This window comes from Anomaloglossus baeobatrachus, chromosome 10 (genome assembly GCF_048569485.1).
Source record: "Anomaloglossus baeobatrachus isolate aAnoBae1 chromosome 10, aAnoBae1.hap1, whole genome shotgun sequence".
Classification (NCBI taxonomy): Eukaryota; Metazoa; Chordata; class Amphibia; order Anura; family Aromobatidae; genus Anomaloglossus; species Anomaloglossus baeobatrachus.
The window spans coordinates 4,728,950-4,750,261 of NC_134362.1; the positions used below are offsets into that span (position 1 = coordinate 4,728,950).

The following is a 21,312-nucleotide window of genomic DNA, read 5'->3' on the forward strand; positions in this document are numbered from 1 at the left end:
GCGATGCTCCGGCTGAGATGACAGCTGATAAAGCCCCAGAGCTGTAATCCCATACAGTCCACTTCGGGCACCCACTGCACCCGCCTGGCATTAATTAGCGCTTTAATTTATAGGGCGGTATCCCTTTAAACGGATTTAATTTATAGATTCCTGTTTCTCTTCAAGATGTATAATAAATTATCATTCAATAAGATGGAAACCTGCAAAAGCCGTGCAGCTCATCGCCTCCCTGCAGATCATCACCTCCCTGCAGATACTTATACACTCTGCAGATCATCGCCTCCCTGCAGATCATCGCCTCCCTGCAGATCATCGCCTCCCTGCAGCTCATCGCCTCCCTGCAGATCATCGCCTCCCTGCAGATCATCGCCTCCCTGCAGATCATCACCTCCCTGCAGATACTTATACACTCTGCAGATCATCGCCTCCCTGCAGATCATCGCCTCCCTGCAGATCATCGCCTCCCTGCAGATCATCACCTCCCTGCAGATACTTATACACTCTGCAGATCATCGCCTCCCTGCAGATCATCGCCTCCCTGCAGATCATCGCCTCCCTGCAGCTCATCGCCTCCCTGCAGATCATCGCCTCCCTGCAGAGCATCGCCTCCCTGCAGATCATCGCCTCCCTGCAGATCATCGCGTCTCTGCAGAGCATCGCCTCCCTGCAGCTCATCGCCTCCCTGCAGATCATCGCCTCCCTGCAGAGCATCGCCTCCCTGCAGCTCATCGCCTCCCTGCAGATCATCGCCTCCCTGCAGATCATCGCCTCCCTGCAGCTTATCGCCTCCCTGCAGATCATCGCCTCCCTGCAGAGCATCGCCTCCCTGCAGCTCATCGCCTCCCTGCAGATCATCGCCTCCCTGCAGATCATCGCCTCCCTGCAGATCATCGCCTCTCTGCAGAGCATCGCCTCCCTGCAGATCATCGCCTCCCTGCAGATACTTATACACTCTGCAGATCATCACCTCCCTGCAGATCATCGCCTCAATGCAGAGCATCGTCTCCCTGCAGATCATCACCTCCCAGCAGAACATCGCCTCCCTGCAGAGCATCGTCCCAATGCAGAGCATTGTCTCCCTGCAGATCATCACCTCCCAGCAGATACTATACACTCTGCAGATCTTCACCTCCCAGCAGATACTTATACACTCTGCAGATCATTGCCTCCCTGCAGATCATCGCCTCAATGCAGAGCATCCTGCAGAGCATTGCCTCCCAGCAGATACTTATACACTCTGCAGATCATCACCACCCAGCAGAGCAGATACTTACAGACTCTGCAGATTATTACACCACTGACCTATCAGAAAATCTGCAGAATATCACTCAGCGGGAAATCTATCCTCTCTATGTTCTCACGGATCTAGACTAGTGAGATAATCAGAATGGGATTGTGGTTATTTTGCACGGGACTGCTGACAGTACAGGACTATGGTTATTTTGCACGGGACTGCTGACAGTACAGGACTATGGTTATTTTGCACAGGATTGCTGACAGTACAGGATTGTGGCTATTTTGCATGGGATTGCTGACAGTACAGGACTATGGTTATTTTGCACAGGACTGTTGACAGTACAGGAGTGTGGCTATTTTACATGGGACTGCTGACAGTACAGGATTGTGGTTATTTTACATGGGACGTCTGACATTACAGGATTGTGCTATTTTACATGGGACTGCTGACAGTACAGATTGTGACTATTTTACACGGGACTGTTGACGCTCCTGATGGACTGCTGTATGTTCGGGGGGATTGAGGCATTGCTGACCACAAGCTGCCGGCGGCACCGAGAACAGCTGATCGGCGGGGGGCCGGGTGCCGGACCCCAGCAGATCAGACATTGATCACCTATCCTAAGAACAGACCATCAAAGTTTCAGAAGTGGACAACCTCTTTATGTCTGTGGCTGTAACGTGAAAATGTGCAAAAGTTCATGGGGTATGAATACTTTTTCAAGGTACTGTGACTGCTGATTGAGAGTGTCCAGCAGGTTCTGCTACCTGTGATATTCTGCATTTATATATAACGGCACATTGTCCTCGTCTCTCCGCAGACTCCACCTGTATGGAGAAGCTTCTTTCTAAAGACTGGAAGGAGAAGATGGAGCGGCTAAACACAAGTGAACTTCTGGGAGAGATTAAAGGTAAGACGGCTGAAACAAGGCGCAGAGAGTGTGAAGGCTACAAATGACACCAGCTTCACCTGATCGGTCAATGCCGCAGGAGATCAGCGGTGCCCGATCAGCAGAGAGGGCAGTGAGAGGAGCGGGCAGTGAACCGAGCAAGCAGTGAGAAGAGCGGTTAGTTTACCAAGCAAGCAGTGAGAGGAGCGGACAGTGAACCGAGCAAGCAGTGAGAAGAGCGGGTAGTGAACCGAGCAAGCAGTGAGAGGAGCGGGCAGTGAGAAGAGCGGACAGTGAACTGAGCAAGCAGTGAGAAGAGCGGGTAGTTTACCAAGCAAGCAGTGAGAGGAGCGGACCGTGAACCGAGCAAGCAGTGAGAGGAGCGGGCAGTGAACCGAGCAAGCAGTGAGAAGAGCAGGTAGTGAACCGAGCAAGCAGTGAGAGGAGTGGGCAGTGAACCGAGCAAGCAGTGAGAAGAGCGGGCAGTGAGAAGAGCGGGTAGTGAACCGAGCAAGCAGTGAGAGGAGTGGGCAGTGAACCGAGCAAGCAGTGAGAAGAGCGGGCAGTGAGAAGAGCGGGTAGTGAACCGAGCAAGCAGTGAGAGGAGTGGGCAGTTAACCGAGCAAGCAGTGAGAAGAGCGGGCAGTGAACCGAGCAAGCAGTGAGAGGAGCGGGCAGTGAACCGAGCAAGCAGTGAGAGGAGCGGGCAGTGAACCGAGCAAGCAGTGAGCAGAGTGGGCAGTGAACTGAGCAAGCAGTGAGCCAAGCAATTAGTGAGCAGATCGGGCAGTGAACCGAGCAAGTAGTGAGTGGAGCAAGTAGTGGGTGGAGCAAGTAGTGAGCAGAACAGGCAGTGAACCGAGCAAGCGGTAAGCGGAGTGGACAGTGAGCCGAGCAAGTAGTGAGCGGAGCAGGAAGTGAGCGGAGCAAATAGTAAGCGGAGTGGGCAGTGCGTGCAGCAAGTAGTGAGCGGCGCGGGCAGTGAGCGGGGCAAGTAGTGAGTGGAGTTGTCTGGGCCTTTTGGCAGGCTCCCAATAAGCTGTGCACAAGGCTTTCCGCTGTGTTTGCTGGAGAAGGACCGATCTGCCGTACTTTGTGACGGTGTCGCTGGATCTTCACAATCTGGAGACTTTTCTGCGATGTTCACACTATGAAGTCCGCGGTGATTACAGATTCGCAGTGCACATGATTTTCTGTCCATGCTGTGGATGAGGTTTTGTAGATTTTTAGAGCTGTTTTTTACCGCTGTCGTTTTCTTTGCTATTTACCGCTATAAAGTTACCGGTACCGCGGCCATTTATATCTTATATTTTTCTTTTTTAAATGCTTCTTTAAGTTTTTAAATATCAATTAAAAAGATCATGACGGTATGAGGCAGATACGCACCGGCCCTGCGCGGCCTCATCTGCTTCTGTGGCCTTTACCCTCCGCCGTACAGCGGCCTCGCGCCCGTCTAGTGCAGGTCTGACTGTTATTATTATAGCGCCATTTGTTCCATGGCGCCTTACATGTGATTGCTCCGTTTTGGTGCAGGCGGTGAGTTCTATTATGGTCCCCGCAGTCTGAGCGTGTGCACATATTACGCTTTGGTCAATGGTCCCCGCAGTCTGAGCATGTGCACACATTACGGTTTGGTCAATGGTCCCCGCAGTCTCAGCGTGTGCACACATTATGGTTTGGTCAATGGTCCCCGCAGTCTGAGCGTGAGCACACATTACGGTTTGGTCAATGGTCTCCGCAGTCTGAGCGTGTGCACACATTACGGTTTGGTCAATGGTCCCCGCAGTCTCAGCGTGTGCACACATTACGGTTTGGTCAATGGTCTCCGCAGTCTGAGCGTGTGCACACATTACGGTTTGGTCAATGGTCCCCGCAGTCTGAGCGTGTGCACACATTACGGTTTGGTCAATGGTCCCCGCAGTTTGAGCATGTGCACATATTATGTGTTGTGCTTTGGTCAATGGTCCCCGCAGTCTGAGCGTGTGCACATATTACGTGTTGTGCTTTGGTCAATGGTCCCCGCAGTCTGGGCATGTGCACACATTACGGTTTGGTCAATGGTCCCCGCAGTCTGAGCGTGAGCACACATTACGGTTTGGTCAATGGTCTCCGCAGTCTGAGCGTGTGCACACATTACGGTTTGGTCAATGGTCCCCGCAGTCTGAGCGTGTGCACACATTACGGTTTGGTCAATGGTCCCCGCAGTTTGAGCATGTGCACATATTATGTGTTGTGCTTTGGTCAATGGTCCCCGCAGTCTGAGCGTGTGCACATATTACGTGTTGTGCTTTGGTCAATGGTCCCCGCAGTTTGGGCATGTGCACACATTACGGTTTGGTCAATGGTCTCCGCAGTCTGAGCGTGTGCACATATTACGGTTTGGTCAATGGTCCCCGCAGTCTGAGCGTGTGCACATATTACGTGTTGTGCTTTGGTCAATGGTCCCCGCAGTCTGGGCATGTGCACACATTACGGTTTGGTCAATGGTCTCCGCAGTCTGAGCGTGTGCACATATTACGGTTTGGTCAATGGTCCCCGCAGTCTGAGCGTGTGCACATATTACGTGTTGTGCTTTGGTCAATGGTCCCCGCAGTCTGAGCGTGTGCACATATTACGGTTTGGTCAATGGTCCCCGCAGTCTGTGCGTGTGCACATATTAGGGTTTGGTCAATGGTCCCCGCAGTCTGAGCATGTGCACATATTACGGTTTGGTCAATGGTTACCGCAGTCTGAGCGTGTGCACATATTACGGTTTGGTCAATGGTCCCTGCAGTCTGAGCGTGTGCACACATTACGGTTTGGTCAATGGTCCCCACAGTCTGAGCGTGTGCACATATTACGGTTTGGTCAATGATCCCCGCAGTCTGAGCGTGTGCACATATTACGGGTTGTGCTTTGGTCAATGGTCCCCGCAGTCTGGGCATGTGCACACATTACGGTTTGGTCAATGGTCCCCGCAGTCTGAGCGTGTGCACATATTACGGTTTGGTCAATGGTCCCCGCAGTCTGGGCATGTGCACACATTACGGTTTGGTCAATGGTCCCCACAGTCTGAGCGTGTGCACACATTACGGTTTGGTCAATGGTCCCCACAGTCTGAGCGTGTGCACATATTACGGTTTGGTCAATGGTCCCCGCAGTCTGAGCGTGTGCACATATTACGTGTTGTGCTTTGGTCAATGGTCCCCGCAGTCTGGGCATGTGCACACATTACGGTTTGGTCAATGGTCCCCACAGTCTGAGCGTGTGCACATATTACGGTTTGGTCAATGGACCCCGCAGTCTGAGCGTGTGCACATATTACGGTTTGGTCAATGGTCCCCGCAGTCTGAGCGTGTGCACATATTACGTGTTGTGCTTTGGTCAATGGTCCCCGCAGTCTGGGCATGTGCACACATTACGGTTTGGTCAATGGTCCCCACAGTCTGAGCGTGTGCACATATTACGGTTTGGTCAATGGACCCCGCAGTCTGAGCGTGTGCACATATTACGGTTTGGACAATGGTCCCCGTAGTCTGAGCGTGTGCACAGGTTTGCGCTTTGGTCATTTGCAGATTCTTCTGCTCTTGTCGAGGCCGCGGCTCGTCCAGGACCGGCTGTGATATTTTTCCTCTCTCTGGGGTTGGAGATTGCGCCTCTCGCAGGGCTCGGAGCCCTTTGACTTGGATGCAGCTGTCTTGCTTTACTCCTGCTTAAAGAGTTTTTTTTGTAGTGAAAAATTAGCATGCAAATTAGCTGCAGCTGTAATTAGCATAAAAAATAATGTAGTTAGCTCCAGTATTGTGGATCATTTCCGTCTGCCATAAACACTTCGGCATGCAAATTCTGCTGACAGCCATATTTGCGAATGTTTTTTTATTCTGTATTAATACTTCAGAGGCTCGGGGGAGGGTGACCTCCTTTATGTCGCCTTAGGGTTCACCAATCCTCAGGATACAAACACTAGCTACACATGTTACATATATATATATATATATACATTACAGTTCAAAGGTTTGGGGTCTCCAAAACAATTTTGTCTTCTCCATGAATATCCTCCTTGTATTCATCAGATGAGCTGCATAATGAATGGAGAATATCATCCAATCAGTGACGAGGTCAGAAATAATGATTGTTACATGATATAATAATGTTCTCCTCACACTTTGCTTTCGGCACAGATCGCTCCTTTGCACAATTCCAGCTTTGCAGACCTCTGGCATTTTAGCTGGTAATTTGCGGGGGTAATCTGGAGATATTTTCCCCCATGCTCCCCCTCCCCCACAGGTTGGATTGGTTGATGGGCACTTTTTTGCACCATACGGTCACGCTGCTCCCACAACAGCTCTATAGGGTTGAGGTCTGGTGACTGGGCCCCTCCATTACAGATAGATACCAGCTGCCGGCTTCTTCCCTAAATAGCTCATGCATAATTTGGAGGTGGCTTTGGGTCATTGTCCTGTTGTAGGATGAAATTGGCTCCAATCAGGCGCTGTCCACAGGGTATGGTGTTGTAAAATGGAGTGATAGCCTTCCTTATTCAAAATCCCTTTTACCTTGTACAAATTTTCCACCATTTTACCAGCACAAAGCAACCCCACACCATCACATGACCTCCACCATGCTTGACAGAAGGCATCAGGCAGTTTTCCAGCATCTTTTCAGTAGTTCTGCATCTCACAAATGTTCTTCTGTGTGATCCAAACACCTCACACTTGGATTCGTCTGTCCATAACACTTTTTCCAATCTTCCTCTGTCCAATGTCTGTTCTTTTGCCCATATTAATCTTTTCCTTTTATTAGCCAGTCTCAGATATGGCTTTTTCTTTGCCACTCTGCCCTGAAGGCTGGCATCCCGGAGTCGCCTCTTCACTGTAGACGGTGACACTGGTGTTTTGCGGGTGCTATGTAATGAAGCTGCAGGTGAGGACCTGTGAGGTGTGGATTTCTCACACTAGAGACTGTAATGCACTTGTCTTGTTGCTCAGTTGTGCAGCGCGGCCTCCACTTCTCTCTACTCTGGTTACAGCCTGTTTGTGCTCTCCTCTGAAGGGAGTAATGCACACCATTGTAGGAGATCTTTCTCGCCTGGAATATTCTTCATTTCTAAGAACAAGAATAGACTGTCGAGTTTCACAGGAAGGTTCTCTTTTTCTGGCCATTTTTAGAGTTTAATGGAACCAACAAATGTAAAGCTCCAGATTCTCAACTAGCTCAAAGGAAGGTCAGTTGTATAGCTTCTCTAATCAGCAAAACTGGTTTCAGCTGTGCTAACATACTTGCACAAGGGTTTTCAAGGGAAATCTAAACATCCATTAGCCTTCTAACACAGTTAGCAAACACAATGTACCATTAGACACTGGAGTGGTGGTTGTTGGAAATGGGCCTCTATACACCTATGTAGATATTGCATTATTACACCTTCTAAATGCTACTCGTAACCTTCTCTCTCCTATTTCTGTCATTACATCCTACATACAACCAATAGCATGTAAGGGCACCCAAAAGGTTACTGTCTAATGACCAGATCATTCATCTTTATATGTAACCAATTAACTAGCATAACGATGGCCGGCCCGATCTACAAGTGTGCTTCACCTCTTGTGTCCCCTTCTTCCCCATATATTGTAAGCTTTCGAGCAGGGCCCTCATTCCTACTGGAGCTGTTGAATTCTGTACTATTTTGTTTTGTATTTGTCTATACAACCCCCACCGGATTGTAAAGTGCTGCGGAATATGTTGGCGCTATATAAATAATTTTTTTATTATTATTGCATTACACACCAGACGTCTGCAGCTGAATAGTCATTTACCACATAGCAATGTATAGAGGGGACTTCTGTGTAATGTAATGTGAGCTTCATTGAAAAAAAATAAGGAAATATCTAAGTGACCCTAAACTTCTGAACTGTAGTGTATATACACACACACATATACACTTATACATACACGCTCTTATATATAACACTGATACACATGTATATATAAAATATGCATGTATTATCTGTAATGTACACATACACAGACATATATACAGCAGGTGTAACTAGTATTGAACACGTCACCATTTTTCTACCTAAATATATTTGCAAATGTGCCAGAATTTCTCACCAGATTTCAGTAACAACCCATCCAATCCACACACGTAAAGAAATCAAATCATAGATCTCCATAAATACGTGATCAGTGATGATCCGTGGTGATCAGTGGTGATCAGTGATGATGCGTGGTGATCAGTGGTGATCAGTGATGATGCGTGGTGATCAGTGATGATGCGTGGTGATCAGTGATGATGCGTGGTGATCAGTGATGATGCATGGTGATCAGTGGTGATCAGTGATGATGCGTGGTGATCAGTGATGATGCGTGGTGATCAGTGATGATGCGTGGTGATCAGTGATGATGCGTGGTGATCAGTGATGATGCGTGGTGATCAGTGATGATCTGTGGTGATCAGTGATGATGCGTGGTGATCAGTGATGATGCGTGGTGATCAGTGATGATGCGTGGTGATCAGTGATGATCTGTGGTGATCAGTTATGATGCGTGGTGATCAGTGATGATGCGTGGTGATCAGTGATGATGCGTGGTGATCAGTGATGATGCGTGGTGATCAGTGATGATCAGTAATGATCCGTGGTGATCAGTGATGATGCGTGGTGATCAGTGATGATGCGTGGTGATCAGTGATGATGCGTGATCAGTGATGATGCGTGGTGATCAGTGATGATGCGTGGTGATCAGTGATGATGCGTGGTGATCAGTGATGATGCGTGGTGATCAGTGATGATGCGTGGTGATCAGTGATGATGCGTGGTGATCAGTGATGATGCATGGTGATCAGTGATGATCAGTGATGATCAGTGATGATGCGTGGTGATCAGTGATGATCTGTGGTGATCAGTTATGATGCGTGGTGATCAGTGATGATGCGTGGTGATCAGTGATGATGCGTGGTGATCAGTGATGATGCGTGGTGATCAGTGATGATCAGTAATGATCCGTGGTGATCAGTGATGATGCGTGGTGATCAGTGATGATGCGTGGTGATCAGTGATGATGCGTGGTGATCAGTGATGATGCGTGGTGATCAGTGATGATGCGTGGTGATCAGTGATGATGCGTGATCAGTGATGATGCGTGGTGATCAGTGATGATGCGTGGTGATCAGTGATGATGCGTGGTGATCAGTGATGATGCGTGGTGATCAGTGATGATGCGTGATCAGTGATGATGCGTGGTGATCAGTGATGATGCGTGGTGATCAGTGATGATGCGTGGTGATCAGTAATGATTCGTGATCAGTGATGATGCGTGGTGATCAGTGATGATGCGTGGTGATCAGTGATGATGTGTGGTGATCAGTGATGATGCGTGGTGATCAGTGGTGACCAGTGATGATGCGTGGTGATCAGTGATGATGCGTGGTGATCAGTGATGATGCGTGGTGATCAGTGATGATGCGTGGTGATCAGTGATGATCCGTGGTGATCAGTGATTATGCGTGGTGATCAGTGATGATGCGTGGTGATCAGTGATGATGCGTGGTGATCAGTGATGATCAGTGGTGATCAGTGATGATGCGTGGTGATCAGTGATGATCAGTGATGATCAGTGGTGATCAGTGATGATGCGTGGTGATCAGTGATGATCCGTGGTGATCAGTGATGATGCGTGGTGATCAGTGATGATGCGTGGTGATCAGTGATGATGCGTGGTGATCAGTGATGATGCATGGTGATCAGTGATGATCAGTGGTGATCAGTGATGATCAGTGATGATGCATGGTGATCAGTGATGATGCGTGGTGATCAGTGATGATCCGTGGTGATCAGTGATGATGCGTGGTGATCAGTGATGATGCGTGGTGATCAGTGATGATCCGTGGTGATCAGTGATGATGTGTGGTGATCAGTGATGATCCGTGGTGATCAGTGATGATGCGTGGTGATCAGTGATGATGCGTGATCAGTGATGATGCGTGGTGATCAGTGATGATGCGTGGTGATCAGTGATGATGTGTGGTGATCAGTGATGATGCGTGGTGATCAGTGGTGACCAGTGATGATGCGTGGTGACCAGTGATGATGCGTGGTGATCAGTGATGATGCGTGGTGATCAGTGATGATGTGTGGTGATCAGTGATGATGCGTGGTGATCAGTGGTGACCAGTGATGATGCGTGGTGACCAGTGATAATGCGTGGTGATCAGTGATGATGCGTGGTGATCAGTGATGATGCGTGGTGATCAGTGATGATGCGTGGTGATCAGTGATGATCAATGATGATCAGTGATGATCAGTGGTGATCAGTGATGATGCATGGTGATCAGTGATGATCAGTGATGATCAGTGATGATCAGTGGTGATCAGTGATGATGCGTGGTGATCAGTGATGATGCGTGGTGATCAGTGATGATCAGTGGTGATCAGTGATGATCAGTGATGATGCATGGTGATCAGTGATGATCAGTGATGATGCGTGGTGATCAGTGATGATCCGTGGTGATCAGTGATGATGCGTGGTGATCAGTGATGATGCGTGGTGATCAGTGATGATGCGTGGTGATCAGTGATGATCCGTGGTGATCAGTGATGATCCGTGGTGATCAGTGATGATCCGTGGTGATCAGTGATGATGCGTGGTGATCAGTGATGATCTGTGGTGATCAGTGATGATGCGTGGTGATCAGTGATGATGCGTGGTGATCAGTGATGATCAGTGGTGATCAGTGATGATCAGTGATGATGCATGGTGATCAGTGATGATCAGTGATGATGCGTGGTGATCAGTGATGATCCGTGGTGATCAGTGATGATGCGTGGTGATCAGTGATGATGCGTGGTGATCAGTGATGATGCGTGGTGATCAGTGATGATCCGTGGTGATCAGTGATGATCCGTGGTGATCAGTGATGATCCGTGGTGATCAGTGATGATCCGTGGTGATCAGTGATGATGCGTGGTGATCAGTGATGATCCGTGGTGATCAGTGATGATCCGTGGTGATCAGTGATGATGCGTGGTGATCAGTGATGATGCGTGGTGATCAGTGATGATGCGTGGTGATCAGTGATGATGCGTGGTGATCAGTGATGATGCATGGTGATCAGTGATGATCAGTGATGATGCGTGGTGATCAGTGATGATGCGTGGTGATCAGTGATGATGCGTGGTGATCAGTGATGATCAGTGATGATGCGTGGTGATCAGTGATGATGCGTGGTGATCAGTGATGATGCGTGGTGATCAGTGATGATGCGTGGTGATCAGTGATGATCAGTGATGATGCGTGGTGATCAGTGATGATGCGTGGTGATCAGTGATGATGCGTGGTGATCAGTGATGATCCGTGGTGATCAGTGATGATCCGTGGTGATCAGTGATGATGCGTGGTGATCAGTGATGATCCGTGGTGATCAGTGATGATGCGTGGTGATCAGTGATGATGCGTGGTGATCAGTGATGATGCGTGGTGATCAGTGATGATGCGTGGTGATCAGTGATGATCCGTGGTGATCAGTGATGATCCGTGGTGATCAGTGATGATGCGTGGTGATCAGTGATGATCCGTGGTGATCAGTGATGATGCGTGGTGATCAGTGATGATGCGTGGTGATCAGTGATGATGCGTGGTGATCAGTGATGATGCGTGGTGATCAGTGATGATCCGTGGTGATCAGTGATGATCCGTGGTGATCAGTGATGATGCGTGGTGATCAGTGATGATGCGTGGTGATCAGTGATGATGCGTGGTGATCAGTGATGATGCGTGGTGATCAGTGATGATGCGTGGTGATCAGTGATGATGCGTGGTGATCAGTGATGATGCGTGGTGATCAGTGATGATGCATGGTGATCAGTGATGATCAGTGATGATGCGTGGTGATCAGTGATGATGCGTGGTGATCAGTGATGATGCGTGGTGATCAGTGATGATGCGTGGTGATCAGTGATGATGCATGGTGATCAGTGATGATCAGTGATGATGCGTGGTGATCAGTGATGATGCGTGGTGATCAGTGATGATGCGTGGTGATCAGTGATGATCCGTGGTGATCAGTGATGATCCGTGGTGATCAGTGATGATGCGTGGTGATCAGTGATGATCCGTGATGATGCGTGGTGATCAGTGATGATGCGTGGTGATCAGTGATGATGCGTGGTGATCAGTGATGATGCGTGGTGATCAGTGATGATGCGTGGTGATCAGTGATGATGCGTGGTGATCAGTGATGATGTGTGGTGATCAGTGATGATGCGTGGTGATCAGTGGTGACCAGTGATGATGCGTGGTGATCAGTGATGATGCGTGGTGATCAGTGATGATGCGTGGTGATCAGTGATGATGCGTGGTGATCAGTGATGATCCGTGGTGATCAGTGATTATGCGTGGTGATCAGTGATGATGCGTGGTGATCAGTGATGATGCGTGGTGATCAGTGATGATCAGTGGTGATCAGTGATGATGCGTGGTGATCAGTGATGATCAGTGATGATCAGTGGTGATCAGTGATGATGCGTGGTGATCAGTGATGATCCGTGGTGATCAGTGATGATGCGTGGTGATCAGTGATGATGCGTGGTGATCAGTGATGATGCGTGGTGATCAGTGATGATGCATGGTGATCAGTGATGATCAGTGGTGATCAGTGATGATCAGTGATGATGCATGGTGATCAGTGATGATGCGTGGTGATCAGTGATGATCCGTGGTGATCAGTGATGATGCGTGGTGATCAGTGATGATGCGTGGTGATCAGTGATGATCCGTGGTGATCAGTGATGATGTGTGGTGATCAGTGATGATCCGTGGTGATCAGTGATGATGCGTGGTGATCAGTGATGATGCGTGATCAGTGATGATGCGTGGTGATCAGTGATGATGCGTGGTGATCAGTGATGATGTGTGGTGATCAGTGATGATGCGTGGTGATCAGTGGTGACCAGTGATGATGCGTGGTGACCAGTGATGATGCGTGGTGATCAGTGATGATGCGTGGTGATCAGTGATGATGTGTGGTGATCAGTGATGATGCGTGGTGATCAGTGGTGACCAGTGATGATGCGTGGTGACCAGTGATAATGCGTGGTGATCAGTGATGATGCGTGGTGATCAGTGATGATGCGTGGTGATCAGTGATGATGCGTGGTGATCAGTGATGATCAATGATGATCAGTGATGATCAGTGGTGATCAGTGATGATGCATGGTGATCAGTGATGATCAGTGATGATCAGTGATGATCAGTGGTGATCAGTGATGATGCGTGGTGATCAGTGATGATGCGTGGTGATCAGTGATGATCAGTGGTGATCAGTGATGATCAGTGATGATGCATGGTGATCAGTGATGATCAGTGATGATGCGTGGTGATCAGTGATGATCCGTGGTGATCAGTGATGATGCGTGGTGATCAGTGATGATGCGTGGTGATCAGTGATGATGCGTGGTGATCAGTGATGATCCGTGGTGATCAGTGATGATCCGTGGTGATCAGTGATGATGCGTGGTGATCAGTGATGATGCGTGGTGATCAGTGATGATCAGTGGTGATCAGTGATGATCAGTGATGATGCATGGTGATCAGTGATGATCAGTGATGATGCGTGGTGATCAGTGATGATCCGTGGTGATCAGTGATGATGCGTGGTGATCAGTGATGATGCGTGGTGATCAGTGATGATGCGTGGTGATCAGTGATGATCCGTGGTGATCAGTGATGATCCGTGGTGATCAGTGATGATCCGTGGTGATCAGTGATGATCCGTGGTGATCAGTGATGATGCGTGGTGATCAGTGATGATCCGTGGTGATCAGTGATGATCCGTGGTGATCAGTGATGATGCGTGGTGATCAGTGATGATGCGTGGTGATCAGTGATGATGCGTGGTGATCAGTGATGATGCGTGGTGATCAGTGATGATGCATGGTGATCAGTGATGATCAGTGATGATGCGTGGTGATCAGTGATGATGCGTGGTGATCAGTGATGATGCGTGGTGATCAGTGATGATGCGTGGTGATCAGTGATGATCAGTGATGATGCGTGGTGATCAGTGATGATGCGTGGTGATCAGTGATGATGCGTGGTGATCAGTGATGATCCGTGGTGATCAGTGATGATCCGTGGTGATCAGTGATGATGCGTGGTGATCAGTGATGATCCGTGGTGATCAGTGATGATGCGTGGTGATCAGTGATGATGCGTGGTGATCAGTGATGATGCGTGGTGATCAGTGATGATGCGTGGTGATCAGTGATGATGCGTGGTGATCAGTGATGATCCGTGGTGATCAGTGATGATCCGTGGTGATCAGTGATGATGCGTGGTGATCAGTGATGATCCGTGGTGATCAGTGATGATGCGTGGTGATCAGTGATGATGCGTGGTGATCAGTGATGATGCGTGGTGATCAGTGATGATGCGTGGTGATCAGTGATGATCCGTGGTGATCAGTGATGATCCGTGGTGATCAGTGATGATGCGTGGTGATCAGTGATGATGCGTGGTGATCAGTGATGATGCGTGGTGATCAGTGATGATGCGTGGTGATCAGTGATGATGCGTGGTGATCAGTGATGATGCGTGGTGATCAGTGATGATGCGTGGTGATCAGTGATGATGCATGGTGATCAGTGATGATCAGTGATGATGCGTGGTGATCAGTGATGATGCGTGGTGATCAGTGATGATGCGTGGTGATCAGTGATGATGCGTGGTGATCAGTGATGATGCATGGTGATCAGTGATGATCAGTGATGATGCGTGGTGATCAGTGATGATGCGTGGTGATCAGTGATGATGCGTGGTGATCAGTGGTGATCAGTGATGATCCGTGGTGATCAGTGATGATGCGTGGTGATCAGTGATGATCCGTGATGATGCGTGGTGATCAGTGATGATGCGTGGTGATCAGTGATGATGCGTGGTGATCAGTGATGATGCGTGGTGATCAGTGATGATGCGTGGTGATCAGTGATGATGCGTGGTGATCAGTGATGATCCGTGGTGATCAGTGCTCACTAGCGCCCTCATATCCAGGTGTGGTATTTTTGCAGACTGGCTTGTGACTGCCTCTCCAGCGCCCCTCTGAGTGAGCTGTATACGGTATACAGATATATAGTGATCGGCACAGCGGCTGCCGGGATCTCCTCCTTGTGCTTTTCTTTCTTGCCGCTTTACATAATTTCTATTATTCAGCAGTAACTGAGCCCCGACAGGTGCAGGCCTGAGTGCGCCCCCTGCTGGGCAGTGTCACAGATATGTGAGGGCTGTGGATGTGTCTGCCATGGCTCCCATTCATGCTGGGGAGGGGTGCAGACGCTTTGACTTCACATTTATGTGAGTGGCTGCCATCACGACAGGTGCACAATTATTTTATGAGGAAAATATTATCTGCCACCCAAATGATGGCGGGCGGCGGCGCTGCCTCCTCTGATTAAATAATCAGCGCTGATACTTAACATGCACTTGATTCCTGCAGGAATGTGAAGACGATGCCGGCTGCGCCGAGTGCACCCTGATCACTTCTACAAACTGATTGTCTTCTTCTCCGGCTGCAAACGCTTCATTTGCTCCATGTACGTGTGTGAGCGCTGTGTGCAGATATAGCAGAGCCAAGAGCGCGCTCAGCTCTGCTGCATCCGAGAAAAGGCGCAGCCAGTCTGTGACCGAGCACTGCTACATCCGCTAGAAGCTACGGAAAACGATGTGCCAGCTGGGAGTTGTAGTACCAAACCACATGACATAAAGCTGCTCCACCTGCGGGGTACAGGGCTGCTCACACGCCGACAATGGATTCTATGCACATGATTATATTTATGTAAAGTCCATGAATTTCTGGAATCTCCACTCAAACTAATAGACGACTCTCAGAAATGTCGCCTCCATCTGCCGTGGAGCCGGTGTAGTAGTGATGAGCGAACCCGAACGGTGACATTCAGAGTCCGCACACGGACCCCGAACACGGACTTCTCAGGGACCCCAAACACGGACTTCTGAGGGACCCCAAACACTGACTTCTCAAGAACACCGACCACGGACTTCTCACGGACCCCGAACACGAACTTCTCAGGGACCCCGAACACGGACTTCTCAGGGACCCCAAACACGGACTTCTGAGGGACCCCAAACACGGACTTCTCAAGGACCCCAAACACGGACATATCACGGACCCCGAACACGGACTTCTCACGGACCCCGAACACAGACTTCTCAGGGACCCCAAACACGGACCCCGAACACGGACTTCTCACAGACCCCGAACACAGACTTCTCACGGACCCCGAACACAGACTTCTCAGGGACCCCAAACACGGACCCCGAACACGGACTTCTCAGGGACCCCAAACACGGACTTCTCAGGGACCCCAAACACGGACTTCTCAGGGAATCCCGAACACGGACTTCTCACGGACCCCGAACACGGACTTCTCACAGGCCCCGAACACAGACTTCTGAGGGACCCCAAACACGGACTTCTCAGGGACCCCAAACACGGACTTCTCAGGGACCCCAAACACGGACTTCTCAGGGACCCCGAACATGGACTTCTCAGGGACCCCGAACACGAACCCCGCACACGGAAATCTCAGGGACCCTGTACACGGACATCTCAGGGATCCCGAACACAGACTTCTCAGGGACCCCGAACATGGACTTCTCAGGGACCCCAAACACGGACTTCTCACGGACCCCGAACACGGACTTCTCACAGACTTCTGAGGGACTCCAAACACGGATTTCTCAGGGACCACGAACACGGACCCCGAACACGGACTTCTCAGGGACCCTAACCACGGACTTCTCAGGGACCCTAACCACGGACTTCTCAGGGACCCCGAACACGGACTTCTCAGGGACCCCAAACACGGACTTCTGAGGGACCCCAAACACGGACTTCTCACAGACCGCGATCATGAACTTCTGAGGGACCCCAAACACGGACTTCTCAAGGACCCCAAACACGGACTTCTCACAGACCCCGAACACGGACTTCTCAAGAACCGACGGACTTCTCAGGGACCCCGAAAACGGACTTCTCACAGACCCCGAACACGGACTTCTGAGGGACCCCAAACACGGACCTCTCAAGGATCCTGAACACGGACTTCTCACAGACCCTGAACATGGACTGCTCACAGACTCCAAACACGAACTTCTCAAGAACCAACGGACTGCTCAGGGACCCCGAAAACAGACTTCTTAGGGACCTCAGTGTTACTCTTCAGGTTCGGCCATCCAGATAATTAAAATAAATATAGGATAAAGAAAGAAAATAGTGAATAAAGCAGGAGCGTTATACTTACCGAGTCTCCCGCGCAGCTGTAACACTACTTCCGGAGCCGCTCATTAACTCTCATACATATTCACTGCTTCCCCCACGCACCAGCAGTCCCAACGTCTGTGATTGGTTGCAGTCACACCGTGCCCCCACCCTGTGTGACAGCACCTGTGATTGCTTGGCATCACACACACTGTCTGCATCCCTAAAGTAGTATGAAAATAAGTAAATAAATAAATTGGCGTAGGCTCCCCTCATATTATTCTACCCGGAACAGATAAAGCATATGGCTACAGGCTGCAGCCCTGCGCTTATCTTGGCTGTGTATCAAAATAAGAGGAACCCCATGTTGTTTTTTAAATAATAAGAAAAAAAATGGTGTACAGTCCCCCTCCCCCTATTTTGATAGCCAGCAATGATAAAGCCGACAGCTGGGGGCTGGTATTCTTAGGTTGGGGAGGCCCATTGTTATTGAGCCTCCACAGCCTAAAAATAGCAGCCTGCAGCTGCATAGAATTGTCAAATTTATTAGATGTGAGAATTCTGGCACTTTAACCAACTTTTCCCAATTGCCCTGTTGCGGCAGCAATTGGGGTAATATAAAGAGTTAATGACGGCTCACAGCTGGAACTAAGCCCTAGATTAGTAATGGGAGGCATCTTTAAGACCCACCCATTACTAATCTGTAAGTGAAAAGAAATAAACACAACCAATGAAAAATCCTTTATTTGAAATAAAATACAAAAACACCCTTTCTCCAATGTATTAACCCCAAACACCTAGGTCCGACGTAATCCACATGAGGTACCATGAGGATGCCAGCCCTGCTAGATACTGAAGTCGCAGGTCGCGAGCAAAGAACATGTTCGTACGCTGTGGCTTTACTGAGCCGCAGCTGTGAGTGGTGACGTCACTGAGTTTATTTGTGGTTACAGCTGGAGGTCCTCAGTGCCCCACCTGTGACCACAGGTGACCTCACCTCAGGTGAACTCGTTCAGTTCAATGAAACCTGCATCTCCTGCCAGAAAACTGCATTTTTTATTCCACCAGCAAATATGCATCTCAAAAAAACGCAGAAAAACGGTTTTGATGCCCTTTCGGTGTAGTTTTGTGCCAGGAGATGCAAATTTTGTGCAGACTTTTAACGCCAAATTTCCATCTCATGGCAGAAAACCGCAGCGACACGGCATCAAAACCGTTTTCATGTGCATTATTTGCCAAGAGATGCAGATTTGGTGCTGAAATTCATACACCAAATTCCTGCACTAAATCTGCATCTTTCCAAAAAACCCGTGGTTTTCTGTCAGGAGATGCAGGTTGAACTGAATGAGTTTACCTGAGGTGAGGTCACTGAGTTCAATGAGGTCGCCTGAGGTCAGTTTACCTGCGGTCACATGTGGGGGACCATGGGAACCTCCAGCAGTGACAGCAGATAAACTGAATATCACTGCTCACAGCTGCTGCATAGTCAGTCTCTGCCTGAAGCCGCTGCGTATGGTCATGTTATCTGTGCTGGGTATCACAACATGTGGGGACCCCACACCAATTTATTTATTTATTTTTACACCACTTTAGGGACGAAGACAGCATGTGTGATTCCAACCAATCACAGATGCTGTCACCCAGGGTGGGGATGCGGTCTGACTGCAACCAAACACAGACGCCGGAACTGATGGTGGGTGTGGGGGAAGCAGTGAATATGGATGAGGATTAGTGAGTGGGCCCAGGAGTAGTGCTACAGTTGCGAGGGAGACGGTAAGTATAATGGTCCTGCTCTAATCCCTCTAGCCCTTTCTAAAACCACTTTACAGCACAATGTTCAGGTCCCCATAGACTTATATGGGGTTCGGTGTCCGGTCAGATGTTCAGGGTCAAAGTGCGGTCCCGAATCATATTTTTCAAAAAAATCTGGCCGATTGTGACGGTCCAACTCACAACATCGAGTGTGCACGCCCTGACATGGCAGTGCGGCCTCTCTGCTGATTCCTGGCAGATGAATGATGTGCGTACAGCTCTGTGCACGCCCTGACATGGCAGTGCGGCCTCTCTGCTGATTCCTGGCAGATGAGTGATGTGTGTACAGCTCTGTGCACGCCCTGACATGGCTGTGCGGCCTCTCTGCTGATTCCCGGCAGATGAGTGATGTGTGTACAGCTCTGTGCACGCCCTGACATGGCAGTGCGGCCTCTCTGCTGATTCCTGGCAGATGAATGATGTGTGTACAGCTCTGTGCACGCCCTGACATGGCTGTGCGGCCTCTCTGCTGATTCCTGGCAGATGAATGATGTGCGTACAGCTCTGTGCACGCCCTGTCATGGCTGTGCGGCCTCTCTGCTGATTCCTGGCAGATGAATGATGTGTGTACAGCTCTGTGCACGCCCTGACATGGCAGTGCGGCCTCTCTGCTGATTCCTGGCAGATGAATGATGTGTGTACAGCTCTATGCACGCCCTGACATGGCAGTGCGGCCTCTCTGCTGATTCCCGGCAGATGAGTGATGTGTGTACAGCTCTGAGCACGCCCTGACATGGCAATGCGGCCTCTCTGCTGATTCCTGGTAGATGAATGATGTGTGTACAGCTCTGTGCACGCCCTGACATGGCAGTGCGGCCTCTCCGCTGATTCCTGGCAGATGAATGATGTGTGTACAGCTCTGTGCACGCCCTGACATGGCAGTGCGGCCTCTCTGCTGATTCCTGGCAGATGAATGATGTGTGTACAGCTCTGTGCACGCCCTGACATGGCTGTGCGGCCTCTCTGCTGATTCCCGGCAGATGAGTGATGTGCGTACAGCTCTGTGCACGCCCTGACATGGTAGTGCGGCCTCTCTGCTGATTCCCGGCAGATGAATGATGTGTGTACAGCTCTGTGCACACCCTGACATGGCTGTGCGGCCTCTCCGCTGATTCCCGGCAGATGAGTGATGTGTGTACAGCTCTGTGCACGCCCTGACATGGCAATGCGGCCTCTCTGCTGATTCCTGGCAGATGAATGATGTGTGTACATCTCTGTGCACGCCCTGACATGGCTGTGCGGCCTCTCTGCTGATTCCTGGTAGATGAATGATGTGTGTACATCTCTGTGCACACCCTGACATGGCTGTGCGGCCTCTCCGCTGATTCCTGGCAGATGAATGATGTGTGTACAGCTCTGTGCACGCCCTGACATGGCTGTGCGGCCTCTCTGCTGATTCCCGGCAGATGAATGATGTGTGTACAGCTCTATGCACGCCCTGACATGGCTGTGCGGCCTCTCTGCTGATTCCTGGCAGATGAATGATGTGTGTACATCTCTGTGCACGCCCTGACATGGCTGTGCGGCCTCTCTGCTGATTCCTGGCAGATGAATGATGTGTGTACATCTCTGTGCACGCCCTGACATGGCTGTGCAGCCTCTCTGCTGATTCCTGGCAGATTAATGATGTGTGTACATCTCTGTGCACGCCCTGACATGGCTGTGCGGCCTCTCCGCTGATTCCTGGCAGATGAATGATGTGTGTACATCTCTGTGCACGCCCTGACATGGCTGTGCGGCCTCTCTGCTGATTCCTGGCAGATGAATGATGTGCGTACAGCTCTGTGCACGCCCTGTCATGGCTGTGCGGCCTCTCTGCTGATTCCCGGCAGATGAGTGATGTGTGTACAGCTCTGTGCACGCCCTGACATGGCTGTGCGGCCTCTCTGCTGATTCCTGGTAGATGAATGATGTGTGTACAGCTCTATGCACGCTCTGACATGGCAGTGCGGCCTCTCTGCTGATTCCTGGCAGATGAATGATGTGTGTACATCTCTGTGCACGCCCTGACATGGCTGTGCGGCCTCTCCGCTGATTCCTTGCAGATGAATGATGTGTGTACATCTCTGTGCACGCCCTGACATGGCTGTGCGGCCTCTCTGCTGATTCCCGGCAGATGAATGATGT

The 21,312-nt window shown here is 50.0% G+C and overlaps 1 protein-coding gene across 11 annotated transcripts in view; it reads left to right on the forward strand.

Moving 5' to 3' along the window:
* Window positions 1-21,312, forward strand: part of SOX6 (SRY-box transcription factor 6) — an 853,991-nt gene that overhangs the window by 564,634 nt on the left and 268,045 nt on the right. For all 11 annotated transcript variants that reach the window (XR_012727417.1, XM_075326979.1, XM_075326980.1 and 8 more), the window contains one exon: window positions 2,058-2,147. Coding sequence is in view for 10 of the 11 variants with exons in the window: in XM_075326979.1 (XP_075183094.1) it covers window positions 2,058-2,147 (90 nt within the window). In the remaining variant the exon portion in view is untranslated. The remainder of the gene's footprint in view (window positions 1-2,057; window positions 2,148-21,312) is intronic.